Source organism: Cinclus cinclus, chromosome 9 (assembly GCF_963662255.1).
Source record: "Cinclus cinclus chromosome 9, bCinCin1.1, whole genome shotgun sequence".
NCBI classification, from domain to species: Eukaryota; Metazoa; Chordata; class Aves; order Passeriformes; family Cinclidae; genus Cinclus; species Cinclus cinclus.
Genome location: NC_085054.1, coordinates 12378426 through 12400945, shown reverse-complemented (window position 1 = coordinate 12400945; position 22520 = coordinate 12378426). Strand labels below are relative to the sequence as shown.

General features: G+C 38.4%; 1 protein-coding gene across 1 annotated transcript in view; it reads right to left on the bottom strand.

Moving 5' to 3' along the window:
• Window positions 1-22520, bottom strand: part of DPP4 (dipeptidyl peptidase 4) — a 39704-nt gene that overhangs the window by 14266 nt on the left and 2918 nt on the right. The window contains exons 4-19 of the mRNA XM_062498009.1: window positions 15756-15845; window positions 15093-15187; window positions 14900-14974; window positions 12920-12972; window positions 12745-12817; window positions 11472-11592; window positions 10828-10988; window positions 8995-9098; window positions 5492-5621; window positions 5302-5346; window positions 2962-3066; window positions 2795-2862; window positions 2556-2609; window positions 1965-2089; window positions 966-1013; window positions 393-491 (exon numbers count right to left, since the gene is read on the bottom strand). Coding sequence (XP_062353993.1) covers window positions 393-491; window positions 966-1013; window positions 1965-2089; window positions 2556-2609; window positions 2795-2862; window positions 2962-3066; window positions 5302-5346; window positions 5492-5621; window positions 8995-9098; window positions 10828-10988; window positions 11472-11592; window positions 12745-12817; window positions 12920-12972; window positions 14900-14974; window positions 15093-15187; window positions 15756-15845 — 1446 coding nt within the window. The remainder of the gene's footprint in view (window positions 1-392; window positions 492-965; window positions 1014-1964; window positions 2090-2555; window positions 2610-2794; window positions 2863-2961; window positions 3067-5301; window positions 5347-5491; window positions 5622-8994; window positions 9099-10827; window positions 10989-11471; window positions 11593-12744; window positions 12818-12919; window positions 12973-14899; window positions 14975-15092; window positions 15188-15755; window positions 15846-22520) is intronic.

Below are 22520 nucleotides of genomic sequence, written 5' to 3'. Positions count from 1 at the left end.
TATAATGTAATTCAAATTCAACAATGTTAAAGACCTTTGAGTTTTTGCCCCAACCTCATTTCTCATTTATTTAATGCACTGTTAGACACTTCTGGTTTCAAGTTTATTATAAAGGAAAAAGGAGTTAAGCCACTTCACCATGAAAACATGAAGATATAACACTATGGAAAAAGCACATTCTAGATAAGAACATTTTGGGATTTCGGAAAATAACTGAGAATATTTGGAAATGTCCAAAAAAATCAGCTTGACTCTAAGTTCTGAATAACTGCAAGAATTCCCATCACACCCATCTGTCCTGTCATGCTCCTCAGCAGCCCTTGAATCACTTAGTGAAAAGGGGAGCGGGGGGGGGCTGGGAGGAGAAAGGTAAAAGACATTTTTGAACTTACTGTATCCACCTATACTAAGGACGTCAGTTCTTTTTGAAGGCATCTGAATATCTTTCAATGAATTTTCCAGTTCGGTGTTATTTTCCAAGTATCTGAGGACTAAATAACAGAGTAAGTAAGATTCAAAGACTAAACACATATTTTTTCAAATGCTCAGGTCTTTACTTATGAACCTTTAAATACTAAACCTGAGGTGATGGCAAGTTACATTGCAGTTTTCATTTACTGCAGTTTTTGTTTTTCCTTTCAGATTCAATGTTTACAATATAGTTTTCCTTCAGTTCTTTCTTCCCTGCTTTTTCATCTAAATACTATTTCATAAAAGCTGAACAATTATTCAGTAAATAAGTCATACACTGCTTACTGTTTTCTAGACAAGTGTAAAATAATGTTAAATAAACTCTGAATAAATGCATGTCAAGCTATACAATTTATTCTTCTGGTAATAACTTGAAATTAAATTTACCCTTTATAACTAACATTTTTGTAATTATACTATGCAATGAGAACAACATTAGAATAAATTTACAGTGCAATTGTCTGGCTCAATATAAATTAAAGACAATCCCATACCTTCATCATCAGTGCTTCTGTGCAGAGTAGATATGGGCAGGCCAGGACCTGTTAACAGGGCACAAAACCTTTATGTTTGCATGCTGGCTTGAAACACGACTCTCATAAAGCAATTGGAAACAGATGAATCATGAAAGCTCAGAACTTGTTTCCCTCCAGTCTGCTCAAGGTAGATTTTAGGTTAGCAGGGCCCAAATTCAAGCCACAGGACCCCACAAAATATTGAGACTGTCTCAGAGACAAACCACATGACTGTGAGGTACTGAAGAAAGGGATTTCCACTCTTCAGCAAAGCCTATGCCTTGGTTGTGGACAGTGGTTTGGCCATCAGGAAATCACAACAACCACAGCAGTTATTGTCAACCATTTTTAAAATCTGATAGAAAATTCTCTGTCTGCTGCCTGTCCTTCTAGCCCACGGATTAAGGAAGACCTTGGCATATTAAAAAACAGCATGCATTTCAATTTAAAGAAATTTTGGAGATGATTTCATTTTTCCCACCCTTTGATTAATTTAACCTGTGTAATATCTAGCAGGAGCACTTACAGTTCAGAGAGAGACTGCAGCCTCACATTCCCCACCTTATGATTACATTACTTGGATTTTTTTCTTGACCAGCACTATCCTAATTTTATTCTCATACGTAAAGCACTGCTCTTTACCCAGTCTGTTGCTTGTCACACTTTCAGAGCCTCCAAATTCCTCCTGCAGGCAGAGCTCCCCATGCATCTCTCGAGGACATGCACAGTGGACAGGAGTGTTTTGCAGCTCTTTCAGGTCCACTGACAGATAAAACTAACAAGTTTTATCCTAGAAATTTTTGTAAGGTACTTTTGAGCCCAGGAGGCAGTAAGTTTTTCCACTGCCAATACATTTATCCAATGTTATCAACACATATCATTGTTACACAGTACATATCAAGATCCTGATGAAGTGAACTTCACCACCCAACTAATCAGTGAGTCATGTTTATGTCAATTAATTTGGGATATACTCACCGAGACAATTCAGCTGATAATACTGTGTGTCTTTGCTGAAGGACACAGAATAATACTGGCATCTTTTTTGATCCAGATTACAGCTAACACATTTAGTAAATTTTGGACTGCTTTCCAAGAGCACTCTGCAAAGTAAATGAGCTTCATCTCAGAGATAATTTTTTTTAAGATATGCTAAACCAGTATATGTTCTTTAAATAAGATGGCCGAATGAAAAATGTTAAAATTGGGAAGTGATAGAAACTGATTCAAAAGCAAGAGAAAAAAGACTTTAAACTTTTGAGTTCAATTAATACTGAAATTATAGCAATAGGGAAAAAAAGCATGAAAGTTATTTTTAGGGATTTTTTTGCTTGAGGATTGGTTGTTTCTTCTCACAATTTCTCTCCTTTGTTAACTGAATTTATAGAAAAAATATTTAAGTTTATTTTTGCAGTTTATATTCTTACCCTGATTTTCATTAAATATCCTAAAGAAGATCGCCCATTAGGCTGACCATCTGAATCTTTAAGTTTTCAATGATTTTTCCAAAAGTTTCTCTTTTTCATTAAAAACAATTTTACTCATACTGCAGAAAAAATAATTTCTTACTTATACAGATTTCTTCCTCCTGGCATTCCACCATTTTCATTACTGATGTAGTATCTATAAAAGAAAAACATACTGGTTTTAAATATTATACTGTAAATATTTTACTAAAGTTTTTATCTGACATCTTTAAATCAGATTTCTAATAAGTTAAATGACACCTTCTCACTGCTCTCTCTGTGCTTGCTTAGACCCTTGTTACCAGCCTTTATGATAAGGGTACCTTATTTACAGATACTTACAAAAATTGATTGCTTACAGCTTCTATGCTGATTACTTCCCATTTTCCTGAAGTAATCGCTGTTGCAGCCTGGAGCAGAGGAAAAGGCAAGGTAAAAAGAACATGAAACTCCTTGATCACCATGAGAAGCACGAGCCAGCAGTGACTGTCCTAGACAATATTGCTCACCTGTGAGCCATTTATGTAATGGATGTGCTTGTAACCTGCTGAGTCGCTGAAGACTTTGTAGTAGGAAGCATTGTCGGGTGCAAAGTGAGGGACAGATGGCTGAAACTTGAACATAAGAGAGACGTCTATTAAAGCGAAAAACAAAACTCCAGATCCAAAGCGATAAATTTAGGTTTTAATATCTCTAACCAGGAGTCTCAATGCTTACAAGAAGACATCAATGAATGTACTGCAAACATTTTTGCCTTCTGACTTAGTAGGCAGAACCTGCAGCCATCACTCTTAAAATAAACACACTCGAAATCTTTTCCTGCTCCTTAAGTAGCAGAATTTCCTTGGTATTAGTCCTGGCAGTGATCCACAAATATCCCTCCCCCCCCCCCCCCCCGCTCACCGTCTAGAATGTGAAGTACTTTTGCTGGTCTCAGTTTTCTACAATTTTAGGAAACAATATGTGCATCTACTTTCAAAAGGCACAGTTTTATTCTGTCCAATGCAGCTGTAACCTATAAAAATGTAAACTTGGCAAATTCATGTTTTTCTTGAATTTCCCATTTTAAAACACATATTTGTGAACAAATTCTTTAAAGTAATTTTTTTTTAGCTTAACAGTGAAAAATGTCCTGCTCTATTCAAAAAAACACAAGCTGCTTTCCACGAGAAAATGTTGCTAGTAAGTAGGTGACTACAGAATGATAGAAAACTAAAACTAGAATAATATTTTCATGAAGGAATTATCCATTTATCAACTGAGAGTGACAGAATGAATCAATTTCTTCTGTTGACTGCCATTTGAATGTGCTAAATATGGTAGAAAAAAGAGGAATGAAATTGAGCTGAATGAAATAAAACTTACTTCTGTGAGAAATGCCCAAAGGATCTAAATGCTAATTAGGCAACAGACACAATGTAACTGCCTTGGAGATATTATACCCATCTTGAAATGGTGAAACAAAGCTGAAGCAATTTGCCTCCGGTCATTCAGAAAGCAGTGACAGAAATTTAAGTCTTTCTAACCATGTGCTCCAAATAGCCTCTCCTTGTTCCCAAGCAATATTTTTGCAAAAAGTAATCTGGCAAATATTTTGCTAGCTTTTCCCTTATTTTTCAAAGTGTGACTTTCCTTTAACTCAACTCGCAAGTTCTAACAGCTGATGACCTGGAAGCCTTATACAGCAATGCAGGCTTTTCTGAGCATTCTTCATTTCAACATAATTTCATTTCTATTAAAAAACCCAAGCCAAACCAAAAACAAAATCACCAACAAAAAAACCTAAAAAGCTTTCCCCCCCCAAAAAAAACCACCCCCATATAAAACATTATAGATACAAGGAGAGGACTATATGTCTGTATTCTACACACACAGATAGTCTATACCTATATATGTGCATGTATCCATCTTGCAATGTATAAAAATATTCCTTATCAGTCAAATATCATTTTATCATCCCCAAGAAGGTGAAAATAAAAAAAGGAATAAATGTTAAAACCTGTAATGGTGTGTTGCAAACTGATACACTAAAAATTACTTTTGTCCTCTACTCCTTTATTACCTTATGATTCAAAGGTTACAGAATACACTTCTTAATACATTTTATTCCCTAGATCCTTCTGAAGTAGCAGGACGACTAGAAAGCAGGTAAAACATCATAGCTGGCAACTCCCCAGAACAAAGGGAATTCTGAATCTGGTCTCCTGCATTCCCCCCTAGTGCTACAAAAGCAGCAGGTCAGAGGTAGAAAGAAGCGTGGAAAGGGCACTACACTTTTGATAAGTTGAACATAAAATCACAGAATTGTAGAATTGTGTGGGCTGGAAGGCACCTTGAAATTCATCTTGTTCCAACCCCTCTGCCATGGGCAGGGACACTTTCTACTAGACCAGGCTGCTCGAAGCTCCATCCAACTTGGTCTAAAGCACTCCCAAGGATGGGGTACCCACAGCTTTTCTGGGCAACCTGTTTCAGTGCATCACCACCCTCATGGTGAAGAATTTCCTTGTAACACCTAATCTAAACCTACTCTTTCCATTTAAAGCCATTACCTCTTATCCTGTCACCAAGATGCACAGGTCACAGAGGGCATGATTACAGCTCCAGCCATACTGAACTGTCAGCCCAGCCTGGGAGTTTGGAACCCATTACCCACAAAAAAAAATAAACCTTAACCCCAGGTGTGGGGTGACATTTGAGATAATTTTTTTCCTGTACGTGAAAAATGCAGCAAGTGAGAAGATTGGACCTACACACAAGAGGCACTGCAAAAATGCAACAGGCTCATATAAAATTTTCCCAATTATCAGAAATTAGCACTGTAGCAGTTTTAGAAATTGAGCACTTACTCTGCCAATCCAGCCAGTTGTACTTTTTTCAGTAAATTGTTTTTCCTAAGAACGAGAAAAACAAACAATCCCACAACAATTATGTTTATTTAGCATCAGGCTTAATTTCTACAAAGATAAATATACAGATACATACTACTCCTTTCTAGTTTAGTTTACCATTGCAACTCTCCCACCTGATTTTTCTTACCTGTGGACACGACCAATTACCATTTATAAAGTCACAGACTGTGAGGACAGAAATATTCTGAATTCTTCCGAGCCACTGCAGACAAATCCTTTCATCTGTCACCCATGTTACAACACTCAAATAATGATCCCTGAAAACAGCAAGAAAATAAGATATTTAAAATCCTCTATAATAGCATACCATACAATTGCATTCAGCAATTCACTGAATGAGGCTCATCTGGCTATTTTCATTTTAATCTACTCTTCAACAATAAACAATGATGCAAATGGAATTGAGCCATTTTTTCAATTGTTTTTGCTGCTAGTAGATGCCTTGGTTATTTTCAGAGATACAATAAAGAATTAGATGGCTCATACAAACCCACTTCCAGAAAGACTGCATTTACATTTTAACAGCTATTCTCTAATGCATAAAATAATAGCTACTCCAGGCTGTTAATAAATCTTGTACTATGTGCATCTAGAGGAAATTATTCTGAATATTAAGTTGTATATGCCTTAGATTAAGGAATTTTATCCTTAGCTGCCTGAAGTCAGTTGCTTGTAATTATTTTCTGAGTGATACATACTTTTATTCAATTTAGCAGTTACAATGGAGGGAGAGATCATACCAAAACTAGATATTGCTATTTGAATATTTTACTTTCATCTTCAGAATACCACCCAGCTGGCATGAAGACAGAAGTATCAGAAAAAAAAAAAAACATTTCATGAATATTCCTGTATATTAATTTAAAAAATTCACCACATAAAATTTAGTGGCTTTGTTTACCGTAACGATCTGTTAGATGTACTATTTTCTTTTTTTAGATCTTTCCTATCTCCTTGAAGCCTTATAAACTAAAATAAAACAAACTTCCCCTCCAAAGCAAGTATACATTTTTAACCGTAATTTGCACATTTGACTTAGTTCCAAGTTCATGTTCCCTTTTCCCCCAAAGTTAGTTAACAAAAAATGTGTGGGAAGTTTTGTGATAAGAGTATCTTTCTGATCACTGCAGTTTGGGGAGGGAAACACTACAGTTACTGTGGATGGATTAAAAATATGTCAGCTGGTTATCAAAACCCTTCAGATTTATTTCTAGATTACAATTTCAAAAGCATGTTTGGAAAGGGTCTATTTCTGCATTTATATTTGACTGGGAAGTCAGCAGGTCATTTAATTGCTACTGCCATTGAGTCTGCAAGAGCTTGTTTGTCAAAAAGAAAAAGAAAAAGAGAACATAATTTTTCCTGTACCTATAATAGTGGTTTCCATTGTTTTGTAAAAGGCGAATTAGTCCCACACTTTTAATTCCTTCAGAGTGAGAGATGTTAACAATTCTGGTGACTATAAATCATTAATCAGACAAGATGGACATTACAGGGAAAACAAACAAAAAAATATTTATCAAGCTATTAGGATAAATATCTCTCCCCTGTGAGAGAGGGAAGACTCCTTCAGTATTCAACAACCCAAAAAGAGATAACTAAGCTGCAATTAACTCAAGTATAAAATACAGTTGTTTTGCACTGCCCTTCCTCATTTGTTGCTGGAAAGGAATACTCTGCAATTTGTCTGCTCCGAAGTCAGCTTGTTTTAGAACAGATCATTTCAGACAAGAAGGATCCACTCCCTTCATCCTCCTGTTGGCTAACAGGACCCCCCTGTACCCATGGTGCCAAAACAATTGTTGAAACGCTGCATGGATTTCATTCCGGTCATTCATGCAGTGTCAGGTTTCAAGTACCATCACATGGTAAAGCACTGCCATTCCAGATTCTGGCAGTTTTTCTTGACAAATACATATAAAAATCGTGCTCTCTAACATAAGTGTACTATGCCCCCTTCATATGTGGGGGTAAAACTGGTGCTCATCCAAGCCCTGGACAGTGCTGTACCAGGCAAGCATTTGCTGAGGCACTGCCCCTCGACATCCCCGAGCAGGCAGGTGGATGAGGCATGCCACCAACTCAAACTTAGTCTTGCGCAAAATTTAGCTCCATGGAAGTAAAAACAGAATTTTCCATCACAAAAACTAACCTTTCCTGTCATACAGGGGTAGGCATATAAATACAATGTAAATATTCAATACTCTGTGCTTCCAGAAAAAAAACTACTCAACAGCAACACTGCACGTTGCTCACCTTTTACTACACGTGTACCTTTGCTCTTGCAAAGTTCCCCAAGACTCGTTCTGGCCACCTCGACTTTTGCAGGACACATATAGGGAGACCTGACCATTATTTGGATCAGCCACTGGGAGAAGGAGTGAATTTTGATCCTTGAACTCATCATTCAAGATTTATATTTGCATTAATCCAGACTAACAGAGTGGTAAATTAATTTAAAAATGAATTAACTCCACGTAACTCACGCCTCTGTTAGCCAGATGGGTGCGAGGCTGGAAGGTAGCTGATGGTTATTCTCCTCACATCAACTTCCACAAGGTATTAACAAAAGGAAAAAAAGCCTCTAAGACAGCAAAGATCTTAGTCAGTACTGAGCAAAGTGTAGAGGGCTTTTAATTCGGAGGCACTGGAATTCTGGAGGAAAACAAGGCATGACAGCTATCTAACATGTAACTATTGCAGTGTGACTGTAAGGGAAAGATAAAGAACAACATATTCATAAGAGCTTGCATCTCTGCTAACACATGGATGTTACACTGTGGCGAGGACTGGAACAGAAGAGTACTGATTTTCCAGTTATAGCTTTTTGGCCCCCACGTATAAAATGCTGGTTTTATGCATAAGCTAACAGACCTTTGTGTTTTTCTGGTGTATCAGTATAACCTGTGCTTTCATAGCCATCATGTTTGTAAGTGCAAACCTCTAAAATATTTCCACGATACTGTTAAAAAGAAAAAAAAAAACAAAACCCAAGATCTGGAATACCAAATTGTGTGCATGCACTTTAAATTGATGTAGCTGCTCCTTACAAAATACATTTATATCATGTTGTGCATTTCCAGTGGCATTTTGAGGAATACAATTTTCCATTTACTCTGAGAGGTGCTGGTTTTCACCATCTTCCCAAAGAAAACAAACATTTTAAGTATAAATCTGAAGACAACCATGATACCTTGCCTTAGCAAGGAGACTGGTTCCAATGAAATCAAATCTTCACTTACCATTAAGGTTTTGTTTTGTTGGGTTTTTTTTTCCCCCTCAGTGAATTGAAATACATATATTATAATTTGATTATACGAAAACTTGCTCATATTAAAGTTGTACTGTGAAATGACTTCACCATAGTTAGACTCCACTGAATGTGATGAGCCAAGAACTTGTCACATTCTGAATATAACATACATGGAATATGCCATCTATATATAATCACTAGGAGGATAATCTCTGTGCAGATTTTTCTCTGGTAAATCTTGCTGCTACCAGAGCCACATTACAGGGAAAAACTGCCATATACACTGAATACAGGGAGGTCACATATAAAAGCTCCTCCTCTCCAAACATTGTTTCTTTGAATGATCAAATATCAAATATTTAATCAAAATTTCTCACCTTGATTTTATTTCTTCAGGTGGAGATATTTCAACAGGGCTGGAATCTTGAGGTGATGTGGTATCCACAACAAAGAATTGTACAGTTGGATTTGTAGCTCCTGCCTAAAAATAAATTTTTTTCATTGTACTTTTGAAGAGGGAATATTCTTGGTGAAGTAAGTGTTTAAATTATAGATGAATAAGTTACTACAGAGAGAAAGGTAAAACCAGCCAACTGCAAGCATGTGAAAAGACAAGTTCCTATATGCATTTTTATGACTGATACATAAATTGTCCTTTGTATTTTGCACAGGGCTTGCTGTATTTGACCAGATCTCATCCTACATGAAACACACAGTACCTAGCAGAGAAACAAATCAATTGCTAACACACAGGGAAGTGCTTCTCCATGGAAGCAGCACCTTGCATTAACTAATCATGTCACAGCTGCCTATACCACAAAGCTGTGACTGCAGCATGTGCTCCATTATCTCCAATGTAATGCTGCTGACAGCAAAAGAGCTGTGTCAGTAAGGGCTGTTTCTCTTGTACTTAACCAGCCAACTCCTCATGGTAACAGGTAGCTCACTTGATCCACCTCTAGAAGTCAGCAATATTCAAAACAAAGGGGGTTTGTAATAAAATGCATAATTGAGATTGGCAAGTCATTGTACACTGATGTCCCTTCTCAGGGGCCATGCTCAGGGTAGAGCACCTGCAGCTGTCAGTGGCCCCTCTAGGGTCAAAGGCCATGTGCTCTAGGACCTTTGGGAAGGGTAGGGGGTGATCATGGCTGCTGCAGAGAAAGCTGAGCTTGGCACAAAGAGGGAAGTTTTTCCACCAGGCAGCTGTAACAGATGAGCAATAATCTGGCTGTATCATCTGCCCTTCCCCCTTAGTCAAGAGTGAAAATATCTTCCTGGGATGGCCAGACCATCATTGGGGTGGGACATATTGATGCCTTAAGTCAACACAGAGTATAAAAACCCAAGGTGAACAGAAAGAACTAAAATGATGATTTCAACCCATCTATTCCTTCCCAGCAATGGGGATGCCCAGTACTGTGATGGTAAGCATCCAACAGTGAGAACATGTTTGTGTTGACACTCAGCAGGGTAGTGCAATTGTTGCACTCTCAGTGTAATTTGTACTTGCTTTATGTTATAAGTGCATTGCTCAGATAAATCAAAATCCTGCATAACATCAAGTAACAGGTCAGTCTTGTATTAAATATGAAGCCCTCCCTACGTGGAGCACATGAAGGAACTGCTAGAGCACTCTGACTCTCACCCTTTTCAGCCCAGTGTCAGCTGTGTCATGAGCAGCGAGCATGAATGCTCTTCTCACCTGGAGAAGAGGGGAAAGGAGGAGGAGCTCCTTGCACTAAAGGTTTACTCTCACAGCTAAAACTGGAAGAGCTTAAGGTGTGGCAAAGAAACTCCTTTAGCAGATTCCTCCTCTTCCTCTCAATACAGGAAACTGAAAATGCTAGATTAGCTGAAGAAGATTCTGTTATCAATACCATGCACAACCCTAACCTAATGCACATCTGCCTAACACTTTGTACCAGCTTAACTCCCTGAGAGCTTTTTTATCTCAACATCTACTCACTACCTCCAAATTTTATGGTGAAACAACAGAACCTTAAATCATACTTTTTCCCACTATTTTTTCATTCCCCTGGAGATAATAAAACACTTTAACATTGCCAGATGCTGTTGACTTCAGAAAGAGTAATCACAGCAAGCTGTTGAGGAGAGACAGACAATATTTTCATTAGCAGGAACTGATTAAATGAGACTACTCTCTTAATGAAACTACAGAGCAAACATGTTTAATAAATAACACAGACCTTGGGATATGGGATTTTAATGGTCTTTGGATACTGCAAGGTGTCCTCAGAATAAAAGGAATACTCTATAACAGGAACTTCTGTATCATTAAAGGATGCATATGCCAAAAACTTGCCATTTGGAGACCACCACAGAGCAGAATGGGTGCCAAACATTTCCTCTGAAAGAGATGCAAACATATTTAAGTAATAATTGGTAAGTTGGCTCTTCTATCCTAGGTGCTATTCTCACTAGGTTTTGATAGGATTTTTTTTTTTTAATTGAAGTCCAGATACTAAAATGCAGACTGTTTGTTGGTGTTCTGAAATGAGACATTAGATCAGTATCTATAATCTATCATGTGAAGATAATTCACACTGTGATTTCCAGTGACACAATGCAAACTAGGCAAACTCATATACATTCTTAGATCCTCACAGTAGCCACGTATTAAGCCCAGATAAGGATGCACATTTCTTTCAAAATACAGATTTTGATCAATTTGAATTTTTCAGTGGTAAGGAATGAGATAATAATTACAATAAACCAAATAGAACGATAATGGAAACGATAATGGAAACGATAATGGAAACGATAATGGAAACGATAATGGAAACGATAATGGAAACGATAATGGAAAGTAAAACTTGTTTGATGTAGTTACCTTCATAAACCCAGTCTGGTATTCCATTGAAAACTTTATTTTCTTCTCCATTTTGAGTGATTTGCACAGCTTCTGCTGTTGGTGAAGCTTTTACATAAACATTATTATTCCAAACATATGCCTGCAAAACATCATTGCAATAACAATTACTACTACAGTAAATCCTACTTCCTTTCTTTATTTCATCTACTGGGCAATTTACAATAGATGACAAAAACCATCTCTAAAAGCTGCATTCCACCAAACAGCACTGAGACTTAACAAACTTGGAATTACTAATACAAATACTAATACAGATCAGGGTTAGCAACATAACTTCAGGCCTAGATGCGAAAAACCAAATCAACTGTGATAAGTGACATGACTACTGCACCAAGTTAGGAAAATCTTGCAAATAATTTTCTCCCAAATACAAGTTTATTTGCATTCATTAGGAGTAGTTTTCCACTAATTTGTTTTTCAAAGAAAACTATCAGGGCTTTGGTAAAACATTCACAGGGGTCCCAGTGCTGCCAATCGACCTGCAAAGATGGTACATTTCTTCAGTAGCTCTCAGAACTCTAGTTTTTGGCACCTGCCTACCTCTCTTATCACCCCTGGTTTTCATCTCCAATAACTGAAGAACACACTGAAGTTTTATTCCAGAGCTTTGCTCCAAGATGCAGAAACACTTTTCAACTTCCTTTGCTTCTGTTGTTGGTCTTTACAATTCACATATTAATTCATTAAGCAATAAGAATAAATAAACACCACATTTTCCTGTGACAGTCCAACATGCAACACTGGGAAGGCACAAGCCTTGTAGATGTGCTGGCTGTCATCATGGAGGGGAGAAAGAAAACAACAGTGGGAAAGAGTGCAAACCAGATTTTAATCCTCTAATCCCATTTCATGCTTCACATAAAACTTCATCGATTATTGTGTTATTAGGAGATAAAAATCACACAGTGATGATTAAACAGACAGTTGTAATGCTGCTGTCTTTGAAAGGGATGAGCTACTGTCTGCAACTGTAAAAACATGAAGTTCCTGTGCATTTGTGCATTTCATGACTACTGGGGCCACGAGATATTTTCAGGAATGCATTTTCATTAAAGAACAAAACACATAGAGGGACTTTGGAGTCTTTCCAGCAACAGTAGTCTATTTTGAAACTAGTTCAGCTACTTTACCTAACAGCAGGAAAGTCCCAAAACCTCAAGGGTACAGACAACATGAGTTTCCATGTCACGTGTATGAAAATGACTGTTTATGTAAATTGCACTTTACTAACCAGTTTATGACCAACAGGTGACCAGGATATATACTGCGTATCATTAGGTAGTAGACCATCATCTAAGATAGAACTGGAGAAACAAAAACAAAATGCAGCCAAGAGAGATCAGTGAAATGACATTTCAGTGCAAAAAAAATGTTAAAAAAACACCTTAAGTGCAAAAATTACTGACCTGCTACTGAAATTATAGATGTGATATGAAGCTGTAAAGGAGTGCCTCCACAACTGCAAAATAATTATTTTAATATTAAGAAAATAAATTTTACCAGGTTTCATATCTCTTGAAGTTTGAATTACCCCTAAAGCCCTCCTTGTAATTTTTATCAAGATAGAGAGAACACAATGAACATACAAGGGTAACAGATCTCTACCAGGTTTAAGGAAAGACTAAAGAATTTCCACCCTTCTGGGGTCATCACCTAAATGCTATGACAGAGGCCACTGACTGATTAAGGACAAAGATACAGATGCCAGAGATGCTGCAGATTTTCAGATACCCTTGTAGCTACATGGCAGACTATCGTCAGTGTGCTGTTAATCCTCCTCCTTGTGATTTAATGGCTCATTTGCTGTTTTCTGTCTCATTTTCATGTTGTATTGTTTAACTTGGCATCTTATTTTATAGTAGTTCTCACAAGTCCCAGCAGTATGTCTGTAGCAGCTCTTCCAGTACTAGGGTGACCTATTCATATTGTCACAAAAATAAAACCCTTCTCTGAGAAATCTGCCTCTTGAAATCTGTATTGCTCTGTTGGCACTTAACAGAAAGATGATGATAATAATGCAGACACACTTAAACATGTTCCCTATGTGGGGCTGGAGAGGTTTGATTTAGCCCACAGCATTGACATGTTGCAATAATGCTCCCTTCTAAGAGGGTTCTTGGGTATTTGTATGAAGATATAAACCAACAACTTAGTACTACACAGCCAGATGGCTATTACATAACAAGTGTCTACATCCTGATGATTCATTTTGTTACTCTCTTTCTTTGCAATAAAGATTAATAATAACAGAACTTTCAATCACACTGTTATATAAAGGTTAAAATATCTTGCTTTGGCATTAAAACAAAACTAACTCTTATGAATGCAACAAATACTACAGAGCAATAAATTACAAGTAGAGGGGATGTGTAGGGTGGCTGGTAAAATATTAGGCATTTTGTAGCCTCTAATGATGCAGTGAAGAGTCAAATAATTTTGAAAAATTAACCAAGACAAAAGGTACTGACTTAGGAAGTCTCAGCATGGAAGCTAAAACTGAAAAAAAATGATGACTGAGTGCACAGACTGTATCAGGCACAGTGCAAGAACCACTCAGGGACCGCAAGGCCAGGACATGTAGACAATGCTCAGTGACACAGTGCTCAATTATTTTTACACTGCACAAGTTAGCTCTGAACTTTTGACAAACAGAACTGGCAGCTCTCTAGAAAAAAGAAAGGAAAGAATAACAAAGTTAGTGGTTTCTGAATGCACAAACTGCACAGCAAATGATCACCTCCATTAGGCTTCTCAGCTGGCACAGAGCCAGGGTTTCATGCCACCTGGCATAAATGTGGGTTCACCTTTGTTTCACAGCTCAGCACCATGGCAGGATGAGGCATTCTGCTGCAGGCTTTTCATGTGCTCTCTGACAGGAGGCAACAGGGACACACAAGCCCACTCCAAGCACAAGCCTTCTCTGAAGCACATGCAGATTTTCATTCACCTCAGTTTTAAACTCTTACCTCCTACCACCACAATATAACAACCACACATATATATAGCATACATATACAAGCAGATGTATACCAGCATATCTGCTCATCACTTCTCCTAACCCACACAGCTCCTGGGACAACCACGCCTATCTGCTCTCCTAGACTGTCTTCTCATATAAACCATCCAGCCTGGTTCTCCTTGTGATAACTCTCCATCCACTTTTTATCCAGATGCTTTTTTCCCCCTCGAGCAGTCAACTCTCTTCTGCCAAGCTCACAGATAATACCAGTCTCTTCTCCTCCTGCCTGCTCAACTTGACTGCTCCCTCACAGACATTCATCGTATTCGTCCATCCATCTCCATTTCCCTCACGTTCTCTCAGCCTCTCAGTTGTTCCCAAACCTCTATTTTCCCATTTCATCCTCAGATGTAAAGTGCAACTGTACCTTTGTATAGCTGTATTGCAGAAGTGCAAACTTTTGGTCAGGAGACAATGTAACTGTGCTTGCCTGGTACTTATCCTGTCAACAAAGGGCAAAAGAAACATATTAAGCACAGATTCCAAAGACTACGCAGAACAAAGCATGAAATCTAATACCTTTCCCCATTTCTGCATATATTTTATATAAGTCAACATACTAATGTTGTATTTGCCAGGATTACTGAAGATGCTCCGTTGTCAGCACTGATACATAGGATGTCTCCATTATCTGTTTTGTGAAGATACTGATTTCCTAAAAGCACAAGAGAGACGACAACAAAAAGTAAAATGCTCATCCAGTTACTTCTATTTCCCCTTTATGTTTTTAATCAGGAAATAAAATCCAAAAATCTGGTCAATGCTGTGTGCCCCAATTCTATAATGAAAAGATGCTTATAGCACAAGAGTGTTCATGAAATGTAGTCGTGGAGCTCACAGCATCCACCTTTTGGGATCTCTTTCCCTTGGGGCACTAGGCATACTCAAAAGGAAAAGCAGCCTGCATGTCCCTGCTCCCTGGCAGCCCCATGCACAGGAAGCTGACACACCTCAGAGGGTAACATGCTTCTACCCTGAAGCACAGATATGAGTATGCTCTTTCAGCAGTAGGAGACCATAACTTACCATAAACCTGAGCACATTTTTAAGGGAAACAAGGTATCAACCCTTTGAGCTACACACCCTTCCATAGTGGTACTATTAAATAATTTGACTTCTTTTCAGAATACAGTAGTCACCTCAGCATGAGGCGGCCAAAGGTAGTACATTGCTGAAGGTAGTACATTTTCTTGACATTCAAGCTGTATGCATAAATGAATTACCTGAAATCCACTCCAAATTATGCGTTTTGTACTTATAGTCATTGTTCAAGTAATTCTGTAGAGTGTATGTTTTTCCTGAAGAGGTCTCCTCTGAAAGAAACAGACAGAAGAGAGATTTTGATCTTGCTGTAAATTGTTCCACCCCAGCTTCTTAACCTGGCTACTAGGTGGATTTCTGTTGCTGGTTATTAAAGTGTTTTAGCTACCCGTCTCTAGAGTAATAGCAGTGGAAAGGCAATAAAACTTTATTGCAAAGTAAATTCATCAAGCATAAAACAAAGGAGTTCCATCAAGGTCACTCAACAAACTCATGGAAATGAAAATACCTTTCTGACAGTGACAAAAATGACCAGAAGACCTCTGGGCTCTCTTACTTCAGGAAACTGAGCTGAAAAGAAAGTGACCTTTGTGCCTTTCTCCCCATGCTCACTCTGGGAAGTTTACTGCAGAACCCCAACTGCTAATAGCTGCAATTGTGAATCACTTGCCTATCATCAAACCCAAATTTCAGAAATGCCTCAAATAAAAAAGAGCCCTAAAAATCTGAGATGCACTAAAATATTCAGGTCTAATAAAAATATTAAATAACAAACAATTCCTCATATGAATATGATGAAATAACTGATTAAATATTTATCCCTCTTTCAATGTGATTTTCGCCAAGGTATCTTAAAGTTTATTTTAGCATTACAATTTTGACTGGAAAATTAAAGCCAAGTTACTGAGTTAGTCTGAAAAGACCAAGTGAAACTTTGAATCTAGTTAAGCTAATGAGTTTGGTCATCAGCTTCAGTACACTGAAGTCAGCTTCTATATATAGTATTTCTTTCTTACTGCCTGCAGTGCACAAAATACTTTTTCCAAAGTGTGACAAGTAATAACTCAGTCTGTGAGTCTTTGTGATCTTTTTCCTCTGAAAACAAAGAATACAGATTTTAAATTCAGGTGTGCAATACTCTCCCTGCATTCTCCCTGCCTTTTTTTTTTTCCCAAAGGAAACCTAAAATCTACCTTCATCTACCTGCATATACCCTTTTATCTACAGGGTCCAGAAGGGAAGGATTTCGATTTCAACAAAATCAAAATACTAGAATAAAAACAACTAATAAAAACACTCAAGTACGGATGTGGTGACTGACCAACCAATATGTTAACCTTCCCCTATCAATTCTCAGACCTCAGTCTATTGGATACTTTTAAACAGTATACTTGGATATATATTTGGATACTTTTAAACTTCTCTTCCCTTAAGCTTAAGAAGAAACAGGCAGCAAAGTCCTTGGGGACACACACACAGAAAAACACCTCACAACAGTTTTTGCAGGTTCTCTTTCTTCAGGTTGGATACCTGTGACATCTGGAACATCACAGGGAGACATTTATATCAACCATTACAGCTTTACTCTTATTTCCAAATAATAAGAAAACTGCACAAGTACAGCACAGACTGTATAACTACCACCTTAAGAGACATAACAAACAATGGTTTTATTCTAAAATGCTCAGAAAAGGTTAAAAAAGTGCTTGCTCAATTTCATCTGAAATGTGACTCTAAAAAAACTACTAGGCTGGATTGATTGCTCTTGAAGTTTCTGTGAGAATATTAATTTTCCAGGTTATTTATTTAACTGAATACTTAATTTGATGGATTATGAACAAGTGGGTATTTAATATTCATACACAGTTGTCTAGTTGGGAGTATGATTTCTTCCTAATCGAGAAAGTGTCATTTTCATTCAGAGGGGCTTCGGAAAGCAACAAAACTCTCTCTTGGAAAACGAGAAGCATTTTAAGACAGGTGGCTGATGAACAGGTTTAGGGATTTTTCCAAACTGATGAATGTTTTTCTCCCTGGTGACATACATATTTTGCTAAGGTCTCATTACTAAAAATCAGGCCACTATTAAGATTTGTTGGCTATGTATAAAATTAAAATTTCATTTTCTGTCAACACCTTCCACATAGTATCTGAATATGAAAACACACGCCAAGCTGTAAGGGTACAGTCATAGAAGTTCTAGTTGAAACATTTTCTTAATCTACAAGGTAGTCCATTACCAGTATATTCTTACTTATCCACTTTGTGGCACCGACCAATTAAACACACATTGAATTCCAAGTTTCGGCTCTTATTGTTCAGATTCCATTTGAAAAGAAAGGTCAAACAGGTTAATTTTGACAGAATAAAATAATTGCTGACATTCAAGAGCGCTGCTTTGAAGACTGGATACAGGTCAATGGATGTTTATATTTCAGCAAAACTGCTTCTTTCACTCTTAGGTTGCCCAGAGAGGCTGCATTTTCTTGTTATTTTTCTTTTTCAACAATTCCACATACAAAATTATTTTTCTAAACTCCAAAGGACTAACTTCCAATGCTCAGTATTGGGGCCACTTCTGTTTAATAATCTTTATCGATGCTTTGGATGAGGGGATTGAGTTTATCCTCATTAAGTTTGCAGATGACACCAAGTTGGGCAAGAGTGTTGCTCTCCTGGAGGGCAGGAGGGCTCTGCAGAAAAATCTGGACAGGCTGGATTGATGGGCCAAGGCCAACTGCCTGAGGTGCAGCAAGTGCCAGATCCTACACTTGGGTTGCAACAACCCCAGGAAGTGTCACAGGATAGGGTACAGTGGCTGGAAAGCTGCCCAGTGAAAGAGGACCTGGGGGTGCTGGTCAGCACCAGGCTGAACATGAGCCAGTGAGTGCCCAGGTGGCCAAGAAGGCCAATGGCATCCTGGCTGTATCTGGAATAAAGTGGCCAGCAGGAACAGGGCTGTGATTGTCCCCTTGTACTTGGCACAGGTGAGGCCAAACCATGAGTGCCCTGTCCAGTTCTGGGCCCCTCAACTCAAGATAAGACTTGGAGGTGCTGGAATGTGTCCAGAGAAGGGCAATGGAGCTGGTGATGGGTTTGGAGTTCAAGTCCTGTGAGGAGTGGCTGAGGGAGTTGGGAGAATGGTATTGCTTTTTACAACTACCTGAGAGGAGGCTGTAGCCAGGTGGGGGACATGCTCTTCTCCCAGGCAGATAGCGACTCTACAAGAGGAAATAGCCTCAAGCTGTGCAAGAGGGGGTTCAGGTTGAACATCAGGAATAATTTTTTCACTGAAAGGGTGGTTAAGCATTGGAAAGGAGTGCCCAGGAAAGTGGTGGAGTCACCATCCCTGCAAATGTTTAAAAGATAACAGGACGTGCTCTGGTTTAGTTGATAAAGTGATGTTCAATCAAAGGTTGGAGTTGATGATCTTGGGGGTTTTTCCCAGTCTTAATGATTCTATGATTCATCTCTATCCTGGTCTGACTCCTGGCAGTACATATATATTTCCACTGTCGTAATGATATGCCAGAAAGAGTTACATCATTATACCCCCATTACAACAGTAAAACCATAAGTCCTTCTGCAAAGAAGGTTCTTAACCTTTTACATAAGTAGTACTCATACAAAGTTAATAAATTCTGTTTGAATTTTGGAATTTCCTACTAATATGCCACCCTCTCTTAAGAGAAAAATTGAGTTGGTTTCTGTAGGTGTGAGGTGTTGGCATTGTTTAACCTCAGCTGGCAACTAAGTACCACTCACTTCCCTCCTTCCTCACCCTCAGTGGAGATGGGGAGGAGAATCAGATAAACCCATAGGTTGAGATAGGAACAGTTAATGATTAAAATAAAACTAAATATAATACTCCTAATAATAGCAATGATATTTGTAATGAAAAGGAGAGCGAGAGGAATAAAACCCAAGAAAGACAACTGATGCAAAATACATTTGCTCACCACCCAGTGAGCAGTGTCCAGCCTGTCCAGGCAGCAATCAGCACCTGGCAGCAAACCCCCGAGTTCATATGAGCATGGCATTATGTGTTATGAAATATTCCTGTGGCCAGATCAGGTCAGCTGTCCTGTCCATACTCCCTCCCAGCTCCTTATGCACCTGTTTTCTGGCAGAGCCTGGGAAACTGGTGTCCACAGCTTGAGAGTAAGCATACTTAGCAACAACCAAAACATCAGTGTGCTATCAACATTATTCCCATACTGAATCCAAAACAGAGCACTGGACCAGCTACCAGGAGAAATTTACCTGATTCCCAGCCAAAATCAGGACAGTTGTAAAGCAAACAAGAAGCTAATAGTTGTGTAAGGTTTACGGTATGATGTATCACCATACCAAAATGGAACCATGTTAAGAAATTACTTTTGGTATATGTACTGGTTATTCCCCTGTGTTGAGGTGGATTTTCCTAATTTACACATGTAATTTTAAAAAAGAGGGAAAGAAATTAACTGACTTTAAACCATGGAAAACTAAAAAAGCCGTAATATTGGAAGCTTTACTGTATGTTCACCACTACCGAGAGAAACTGGAAAAAAACATAAAAAGGGAAAGACAAGTGCAAACTTGTTCAGTAATATGAATTCAATAATGATATTCAGTAATAACAATAAAGGGATAGAGAAATTATAAAAATCAGAAAAGATGAATGGTTATTACCATTCTAAAGTGACAGCAGAACAAGAATGATCTGCAATCAAAGCATGTAATTTAGGAGCAGCGGATGCAAGGGAATCCCCGCTGATTCAGTGGTCAGAAAAGTAAGAGACATTTCGGGCTAGCTTTTCCAAACATGCTGTTTCCCCGTTTCTCTTCCAACACCGGTAAAAGAATACTCTAACTCTTCCCCCCTGCTGTTACTCCAGGCACAGTTATACTATGCGACAGCAAGAGAACTGAAGTAGATTTCCACAAAAAAAAGTAAGTAAAATCTACTTTGCTGGCTCAGGCCAAAAGCTCACTTCATCCAGAATTCTATCCAATACCCAGGAGCTGAAACAGGACTTCAGGAGAGACCACAACCAACAAGTGAGCGCTGTGACACCTCCTGGAGCAGTTCATCCAAGAGCCACTCCATGGGGCTGCAGAGACTTCCCTGGAGGGATTTAATCATTAACCTGGTAATCAATAGCTCTGGAGTCCCTCTCAAATTTACCCCATCTCAGGAAAAGCAAGGGAATAGCAGAAGTGTTCTACAGATAGAAATCTACTATTGATAATGTGGTTTTATATTATAATTACTCAGCATTTGAATTAGGGTAGATAATGAGTTAAATGACAGTTACAGAAGTCAAGGACATGTAGCAGGAAAACATGTCCATTCCCTATCTTTTCAGACTCAGAACACTCAGGCACCTTAAGGTCATTAACTTCCCCAGGACCTGCTGTGCTCTTCCAGCATCTCCTAGGCGCATTTCTATCAAAAGAACACAAAAGCGCACACATAATATAATCTAATCGTGATGGTGATGATCATTCTCATTTAGTGAATATCTCAGCCTTGGAGAATTAAACCTGTGGGTGAAGAAACCTGGTTTGTGGACAGAGAGCTGCATGGGACCCTCACTCTAAGGCTGTCTATGACTTCCTCATGACAGCAGAATAATAGCAAATACTGCACTGCCTCCTTGATTCCAGCACTGGCTGCTCATCCTCCCACTCCTGGCATTCCTGCCCAGCTGTAACAAGATCTGCAGTTAGAGAAGTGGTAAAGGTATATATAGACATGGGATGTTTCAATCTGTCTTTTTCATGGAAGGTTATAGAAGAAAAAAAAAAACTGTGAGAAGTGTAAGCAAATTGGTGAATCATGAACAAACAGACCAATTTTTTTTAATAAAATAGTCATGCTTTAAGGGTAACGACTTGTTACTGTAGTCACCTGTTGGATAGCTCCTCAAAGCACAACAATGCTTTGATCAACAGACTTCAAATACAAGCCCCAAGGCTGTTTTGAAATTAAACTGTTTGATGCAAGTAGCCTCATGTGGTTATTAAATATAAAATGAGATGTCAAAATAGGCAGCGGGTCTAAATGAAATATAGATTTTTTGTACAGAGTTCTGGCAGCAGACTCTCCAGGTAAATGGCTGCACCTCAAATTAGGGAACCACTCTGCAAATTTAAGTCTGCACTATTTGCCCATGCTAAGAGTCTGCATGAAAAGAAGCAGGAGTTCCCCTTGCAAAGCCTACAGGACAGCCAACAAGCCAGAACTCTGCTGGAGGGGCAAAACTTCACTACCTTTCACTGCACTGGAAACCATTTATCAAACTAATTATGTGTTGCATGAATACTAAGCTTACAAAATGAAAATACATTGAGAAGCATGGCAACGAAAACAGCTGGAGACCAAAGGTAAGAAATCCAAACACCAAGTTATCTGTTTATATCAATAACAATCATATTCATTTCCTGTGCAACATTTGAACCACTGGGATGAAATAAAAACTATCTGACTGCAATTACAAGGATTTTTATCAGAGCAGACTTTGATTTCACACAGTCACATGAGCTACTCCTCCCCAAAGCAATTTTGCCACTTAGCATTTTATACTCAATCACCTGCATGGCCCAAGAGGCATCCCCAGCTGAATGTTGTTTCCTGTGGTCTTTCATAAAAGCCACATAACCAAACTAGTGATTAATTGCTCTAACCTATAAACTACTACTTTATGAGTATACCACCTGTATACTCTCAGCTAACAGAAAACATCTGCTTAGCACCCTTCAGTAAAAAAGAACTCTGCAGCTCCCAAACTACAATGGTCATAGGTGTTCCGATGTTACTGCTGACCTGATTTGTGAAGAGACAGGAACTCAAGTTTTTCAGCTGTGACCACGCCATCTCAATCCTTATTTTAACCAGAGAGACTCACTGAACTACCTGGGCATGTTCTCTATGCCTTGACTTGAACCAACAGTAATAAGTC